This window comes from Plecotus auritus, assembly GCF_963455305.1.
Source record: "Plecotus auritus genome assembly, chromosome: 4".
NCBI lineage: Eukaryota > Metazoa > Chordata > Mammalia > Chiroptera > Vespertilionidae > Plecotus > Plecotus auritus.
Window position 1 is genome coordinate 101,737,258 of NC_137775.1, and position 7,509 is coordinate 101,744,766.

The 7,509-nt window shown below is 57.2% G+C and overlaps 1 protein-coding gene across 1 annotated transcript; it reads left to right on the plus strand.

Moving 5' to 3' along the window:
- Positions 1-4,142: 4,142 nt before the first annotated feature.
- On the plus strand, positions 4,143-6,942 carry ZBTB12 (zinc finger and BTB domain containing 12). Its single transcript, XM_080663526.1, has 2 exons — positions 4,143-4,224; positions 4,721-6,942. The coding sequence occupies exon 2, from the start codon at positions 4,742-4,744 to the stop codon at positions 6,119-6,121; it is 1,380 nt and encodes a 459-aa protein (XP_080519652.1). The 5' UTR covers positions 4,143-4,224; positions 4,721-4,741; the 3' UTR covers positions 6,122-6,942.
- The last annotated feature ends 567 nt before the right edge of the window (positions 6,943-7,509 follow it).

Genomic DNA, 7,509 nt, shown 5'->3' on the forward strand with positions numbered 1-7,509 from the left:
TGCATGCCTCCCACTGGGGATCGAGCCTATAAGCCAGGCATGTGTCCTTGACCAGAATTAAACCTGGGACCCTTAAGTCCACAGGCCCACGCTCTAGCCACTGAGCCAAACTGGCGAGGGCGGTTCTTTTTTTAACATAGCAAAGATGTGTCTAGGACTTCTAGCACAGGGAGTCAGAGTGAAACTCAGGAAGGTGGGAGCTGAAGCAAGATTAGGAGTGGAGTGTCAGAAGGAGGATTAGCTTCGACGGGCTCTGAAATTAAGGCAAGGGAAACAGGATGAGCAAAGGAAGGTATGTTAAGGGGTGTGAGAGAAGGCACTCACAGAGCCTCAGGCAAGAAACAGGCTGTCTGCTGAGAGAGGGGGTTGGAAGTGGGGGAGGGGACGCAGGACAGTGGGCAAGGTTGGAAGGAAGCGTGGCTCCTCCAGGTGCCCAAGGCAGCACCCAGAGCAGCTGATGTGCCGAATCCTGACTGGGGGGGGGGGGGGGGGGGAGGGCGGGAGGGGCGCAGGAGGGAGCCTGGCAGAAAGGAAAATTGGGGTGTGGATTAGGTCATTTGCAGGCCTGAGCCAGGAGCGCAGGTTCCCAGGTTCCCAGGCCTGGGGTCAGTTGTTCATGGCCACAAGGAGAGGCAGGGAGTAGCAGGGCAGGACTCCGGGATGGGCGGGAAGGGCATTTAGCCTGAAGAGTCCTGTTCCTGGGACTGACAAGGAGCTAGGAGCATTGTCACCATGTCCCCAGACCTCAGGTGAGCAGGGTGGGGAGAGCGTGAGGACGCAGAGGAGTGGGAAGGAGGGAGGAGTAGTCAGGAGGCTGAGCTGGGAGAACGTGTAAAGGAGGAAGGGGCACCGCATGGAGGGATGCTCAGGGAGTGGAGTCCAGGGCCAGAGACGGATGGCACTTTAGGAAAGGAGGTTTGCGAATGGCTGGGAGTGGTGTGGGCCCTTTGTTTGCAGGTGGTTTCTTCCTTGGCTGTGAGCCGTCAGCCTGGCAAACACGCTGCCGTTCCACCAGGGCCCCTCCGTGAGGCAGAGCTGAGTGTGGGTCCAAGGAGAAGGGGGAGGAGGGGAGGTTTTGCTGTAACACAGGAAAGTTTTCCAGCCTAGAGATTAAAAAGCCCGTGCTGACTTCTCAGCTCCTTCCACACTGGGTGCTCAGGGGAACAGTTCCTCCCATCTGGGCTCCACGCAAGTGCAGAGGGAAACCCACCGCCAAGCTGCCTGGCCTGCCACAAGGAGTGCCAGCTTCCCGACTGCTTGGGGCGTCCTAGGCCACTGCTGGCCCCTCAGTAACCAAGAGTGGTGCTCTGAGCCTTGAGCCGCTACCCTTGACCACTTCTCCCCGATACACATAACAGTACACACATCCTTCCAGAATGAGCTGTTGTAGGCTCACCAGGCTGGAAAAGACCACCCTCCATTTCCCTGAAGAGAATATTGAAACCTCTGGGGCCCCCAAAACTTTAAACCTGGACTAGAACCTAGACCTTCTGTCTCCTACTCATTCCTGACATCCCTAGTCAGATTTTATTTCTCAGGCCCACTAGGAATCCTGAATTTATCTGTGAAGTTGCCGCTATACTAGGGTCTTTAGCACTGTCAGCCAAGGCCAGGAGGGCCCCTCATCTCACACTGGCAGAAATTGGAGACCAAGGACCAGGAATCTGGATACCACTCCATGGGAAAGCCACATCTCCCCACGCCTGTACCAGAAAAGACTGCCTTCTGCACTATCTACCTAATAAAAGAGTAGCATGCTAATTGACTGTACCTTCGGGACGCCCACCAGCCAATCAGGAGTGAGATGCAAATTAACCAAACAAAGATGGTGGGTTAATTTGCATACACAGACACCGAGTGGCTGGGGCTGAGCAGGACACTTAACTCTCCACCACTGCCGCTCCGGGCCTCTGGGCAGCGTGGGAAGGCAGAAAGGCAGCTCTGGCCAGAGCAAAGGCAGTGCCAGCAGCCAGAGGAAGAAGGCCCATTCTGCACGAATCTTTGTGCATTGGGCTTCTACTTGTTTCCATATAAAACTGTGACGAGGTGGGCTGCACACTGAAGACTCAACTCCACCCACATCTGAGGATCACCTGTCTTACACTCTAAGCTGAGATTGCGCCGCCTGTCCCCTTCACACTCCCAGGAAAGAGAAGTAGCCAGAAGGGACAGGATACAAAACCTTACAAACTTAAATTCTTACCTGGACAGGTTTTCATATTTCTGCTCTCACTGGACTGTGAATTATTCTTCTCTTTTTAAAAAAGATTTTAAATTGATTTTTTAGAGTGGGAGAGAAGGAGAGAGAGAGAGAGAGAGAAGCATTGATGTGAATGGAATATCAATCAGCTGCCTCCTGCACACCCCCTCCTGGGGATGGAGCCCATGACCCAGGCATGCGCTCTGACCAGGAATCAAACCAGCAACCTTTTGGTCATGGGATGATGCCCAACCAGCTAAGCCACACCTGCAGGGCTGAACTAGTCTTTTGAGAAGGTTGGCAGTGAGAAAAAGAAGGGATGAAATAGGAAAACATCATTTTTAGTTAAAGTGCTTTTGAAAAATTTGTAGTCTCCCAGTTAGGCAAATGAGAAGGGACCTATCACTGATTCAGCACTTACCCATGTGCCAGGCTTACTTAAACCTCACATTAGCCCTGTAAGGAATCGGGGTCTCCAGTTCAAAGATAAAGATTCTGAGAACTAAGTAACTTCCCAAGGGCCCTCTCGGAGTAAGCAGTCAAATGTGACCCTGAGCCTGTGTGTTTCACACAAAAGCCAAAGCTCTTCCTCCAATCCACACTGCCTGACTACAAAGATTTCTACAGAGGGCTTTTTAGAATAGAGAGAACTGGGTGGAGGCATACAAGTCAGAGAATTTAAAAGGGAAAGGCACAGAATCTAGGCACCAGCTAAACACTGCTGCATCCCTTGAGTTCAGGAGTTCAGTTTAAGTGAGGAACAAACTTTTTGTGGGTGGATGCTGGCTGAGCTGAAGAGGAATGACTTCAACAGTCAATCATTTATTGCATGACTTTTATTTGCAAAACATAACCCAGGACATAATTCTGGCAATCAGGATGTTTACTTGGGGAGACCAGATTGTGTAGTAGGGTGCAATGGATGGCGGAGGGCATCCCCAGTTTAAGGGGAGGGCTGGAGGGCCATTGCCTGGGCTCCGCTATAAGAATGGGGAGCCTTAGCCCGTTTGGCTCAGTGGATAGAGCGCGGGCCTGCAGACCGAAGGGTAAAGGGAAGGTTCCTGGTCAGGGCACATGCCCGGTTGCCAGCTCCATCCCCAGTGGAGGGCGTGCAGGAGGCAGCTGATCAATGATTCTCTCTCATCTTTGGTGTTTCTCTCTCTCTCTCCCTTCCTTTCTGAAATCAATAAAAATATATATTTTTAAAAATGGAGAGGAGGGAGGATGGTGGATTTTACACATGGGATGGAGGGCACTGGGTTGTCTGGCCTGCAGGGCGGGGTGGTTAACAGCTTCAGAGGAGTTGGGGAAATCTGGAAGTGTGCCCACCCCATCAGCAGGGGATGATCGCTTGGCCTCAGGGACCAACGCTCAGAGGGCGCCCTGGGGCCGTGGCCCTAACTCGCCGCTGGGCACGGCTGGGCCCGAGAGGTACCGCCCTAGCAGCAGGTGGCTGCGCCGCCCGCGGGAGACTAGCCCCGGGACAGGGGCGCGGCAGGCGGGGACGCGCACTGGAGGGCGCCTAGCGGGCGGCGGGGGCGGCGGCGGGGCGGGGCGGCGCCGGGGCCTCGGCGGCACTGGGCACGCACGCGCAGACCGGCCTTCGCGCCCGGAGGCACCGAGGAGGGGGAGAGGGGACGAGGGGGGTGGAACGTATTTCCGCTCTGGCGGACAAATAATACCGGCCAAAGGGGAGGCCAGGCCCTCCGGCCCTTTAACCGTGTGGGGGGGCTGGTTCTGAAAGGGGGGTCGGAAAGGGGGGAACTCCTGCTCCTTTAATTCCCTCCCCTCTTCCTCCTCCCAGAGTTCTTGCCGCGGCCGCCGCGCGCGGAGCCTGGAACACTCGTCACGAGCCGCCCCCGCCCCTCCCTCCTGACGCCCACGCGGAGCCAGCCCCGCGCGCGCGCCCCGTGCACCCCCGCGCCTGCGCGCTGCCCGGGCCCGGCCCAAGTGTGGGGGCGCCGGCGGCCCCGGGGGGGTGGGGGAAGTAGGGGGCAAAAAAACAGCACGCGGACCAGGGCCAGGTGAGAGGCGCGTGCACTCAGGGTCTTGGGGCTGGCGGGGCGTGCCACGGAGCTCTGAGCGGGGTGGGGGGGCGTGCACCATGCGTGCAGGCGGTGGGGGGGAAGGACGTGAAAGGCGCGTGCAAACGTGCAAAGTGGGGGCGGAGGAAGGAGGCAGCGAGTAAAGGGGGCGGGGTGAGAAGATCCTGCAACCCGGGCACCCCGGAGCCCAGAGCCTCAGGCCTGTGCTCCTGTTTCCGTGGGCACACGGGCTCGCCCCATCCTCGAGGGCGGTTGGACTGGGAGTATGGACGCCGCTGCCCCGCCCCTGGGAACCACGCCTCCCTCTCCTGGGAGGGACAGCGCCCCCACCCCCACCCCGGGGCTAGGGAAACTGAGGACTGAAGACTGGGAGATGTGATGCTGGGGGGCCGGGCAAGATGGGGATGAGGGGCCTGGAGCCTTGTCTGAGGAGAGCCAGAGACCTTTGTCTCTGACCGGTTTCCTTCCCAACCAGGGTTGCCCACCCCCCTCCACAATGGCCTCTGGGGTGGAAGTCCTGCGCTTCCAGCTGCCGGGCCACGAGGCTGCTACACTGCGGAACATGAACCAGCTCCGCGCAGAGGAGCGGTTCTGCGACGTGACCATTGTGGCCGACAGCCTCAAGTTCCGAGGTCACAAGGTCATCCTGGCTGCCTGCTCCCCTTTCCTGCGGGACCAGTTCCTGCTGAACCCCAGCTCTGAGCTGCAGGTCTCACTCATGCACAGCGCACGCATCGTGGCCGACCTGCTGCTCTCCTGCTACACCGGCGCCCTGGAATTCGCTGTCAGGGACATCGTCAACTACCTGACCGCTGCCTCCTACCTGCAGATGGAGCATGTGGTGGAGAAATGCCGGAATGCCCTCAGTCAGTTTATCGAGCCTAAAATAGGCCTCAAAGAGGATGGGGTCAGTGATGCCAGCCTTGTGAGCAGTGTCAGTGCCACCAAATCCCTCCTCCCTCCTGCCAGGACCCCAAAGCCAGCCCCCAAACCCCCACCCCCACCCCCTCTCCCCCCTCCCCTCCTTCGGCCTGTGAAGCTAGAGTTCCCGCTGGATGAGGATCTGGAGCTGAAGGCTGAGGAAGAGGATGAGGATGAGGATGAGGATGTGTCTGACATCTGCATCGTCAAGGTGGAGTCTGCCCTGGAGGTGGCACACCGCCTCAAACCTCCCGGAGGCCTGGGAGGAGGTCTGGGCATCGGAGGCTCCGTGGGCAGCCACCTGGGGGAGCTGGCCCAGAGCAACGTGCCCCCCAGCACTGTGGCCCCACCGCAGGGCGTGGTCAAAGCTTGCTACAGCCTGTCCGAGGATGCGGAAGGGGAGGGCCTGCTGTTGATCCCTGGAGGCCGGGCCAGCGTGGGGGCCACCTCTGGCCTGGTGGAGGCAGCAGCAGTGGCCATGGCTGCCCGGGGGGCGGGGGGCAGCCTTGGGTCGGGGGGCAGCCGGGGGCCCTTGCCCGGGGGCTTCTCCAGTGGCAACTCCCTGAAGAACATCAAGTGCACCAAGTGCCCGGAGGTGTTCCAGGGCGTGGAGAAGCTGGTCTTCCACATGCGGGCGCAGCACTTCATCTTCATGTGCCCGCGCTGCGGCAAGCAGTTCAACCACAGCAGCAACCTCAACCGCCACATGAACGTGCACCGCGGCGTCAAGTCGCACTCCTGTGGCATCTGCGGCAAGTGCTTCACGCAGAAGTCCACGCTGCACGACCACCTCAACCTGCACTCCGGAGCCAGGCCCTATCGCTGCTCCTACTGCGACGTGCGCTTTGCTCACAAGCCTGCCATTCGGCGGCACCTCAAGGAGCAGCACGGCAAGACCACGGCCGAGAACGTGCTGGAGGCCAGCGTGGCGGAGATCAACGTCCTCATCCGCTAGCGCTAGCCCGGCTCTGGGTCGGTGGGAAGGGGTCCCCTGGCCCAGGAGAATTGGGGGTCGGGGACATGCAGGGATGGTGGGGAGCCTGAGCAGACACACATCCTGAGGGAGGGGCCCACGATTCCATGGATAGAAGAGCCTGCCTCCAGAAGAAAAGGGGGGAGAGAGAGAGGGTTGTTCTTTGAGAAGGCCAAGGGAGTACGGGTCTCCAGAGAGACTGACTTCTCTTCGAGGTGCATGGGTCTGTGGAGGGAGGGAAAGGGTCCTCCGGAATGAGGAGGCAAAGGGACTGGAAAATGTGTTTTTCCTGGCCAAGCCTGCCCAAGGAGAGGTCTGCCATTTCTTGAGGTGGGGGTGGGTGGGAACGGGGAGGGTATTTGGCAGGGATTCCGTACATGCCCCTGCTTAGAATAGATTCTTGGGAGAGGGACTGGTAGGGGGAAGGATTATTGAACCCCAGAAAAGGAAGGGGGACAGGTCTTGCATGCTGGGGAATGGGACTGTGGGTACAAGGCTCACTAAAATTCTAGGAAGAACAAGGTGGCAAGTAAGAGAACATGGGGATGAGCATCCTGGGTAGTATCAGGAAGTGGGGTACAATAGCAAGAACGGGAATAAGGGGGTGGGGAGAGGGCACTTAGATGAAAGGACACAAGAAGAGCTGTTTAGGGGGAGGGAGAGGAGTAGAGACATACAGTATTTTTTAAAAAACAACACGTATTTTTTAGGATTTTTTTCTGGAGTTTGGGGTTTTCGGGGTTTTTTTTTTTTTGCTTTTGTTTTCCACAAAATAAAATAAAAAATATCTTTTTTTTTTTTCTTTATACGCTGTCTGGCAACTGCTTGTAAATGACTGTCCCGCCCTAAGCAGCCTCTTGTTTGCTCAATACCCAGAGGTCACAACTCATGCAAGGTCACAGGCCTGACAGGGAAGGGGGATGTCACCAGTGGGCTCTCTGGCCGGGGCCCTTCCAGTTAAACCTCAACACCTGCCAGGTACCTCGAGCACAAGTGTCCTGTGACTGGCAGTGGTGATAACCATGACCTGCTCCTCAGGCGTTTGGTATCGAGGCCAGGGATGGGCTACAGGTGTGATCACTGTGCCCACCAAAGTTGCAAGCAGGAGCCTATGTTTGGTCTGGGGAAAGGAAAGCTAAAAATCACTAGGTGTGGAAGTGTACGTCTCCAGAAACTACAATTCCCAGAAAGCCCTACTGGAATAGTTCCTAACCAAAAACAACTACAGTTCCCAGAAAGCCTTGAATTGGCCTATATCCCAACCACCTGTCTGTGTCAAATACTGTTTGTGAAATCATAGTTTCCCAACTTCGACCAGATGTAATACCTAAAGGGACCGTACCCTAAATAGTTCTATCGAGGTTGTCCAT

Coding starts and splice junctions, on each gene's coding strand:
- ZBTB12 (XM_080663526.1), top strand. CDS start 4,742: ATGGCCTCTGGGGTGGAAGTCCTGCGCTTCCAGCTGCCGGGCCACGAG.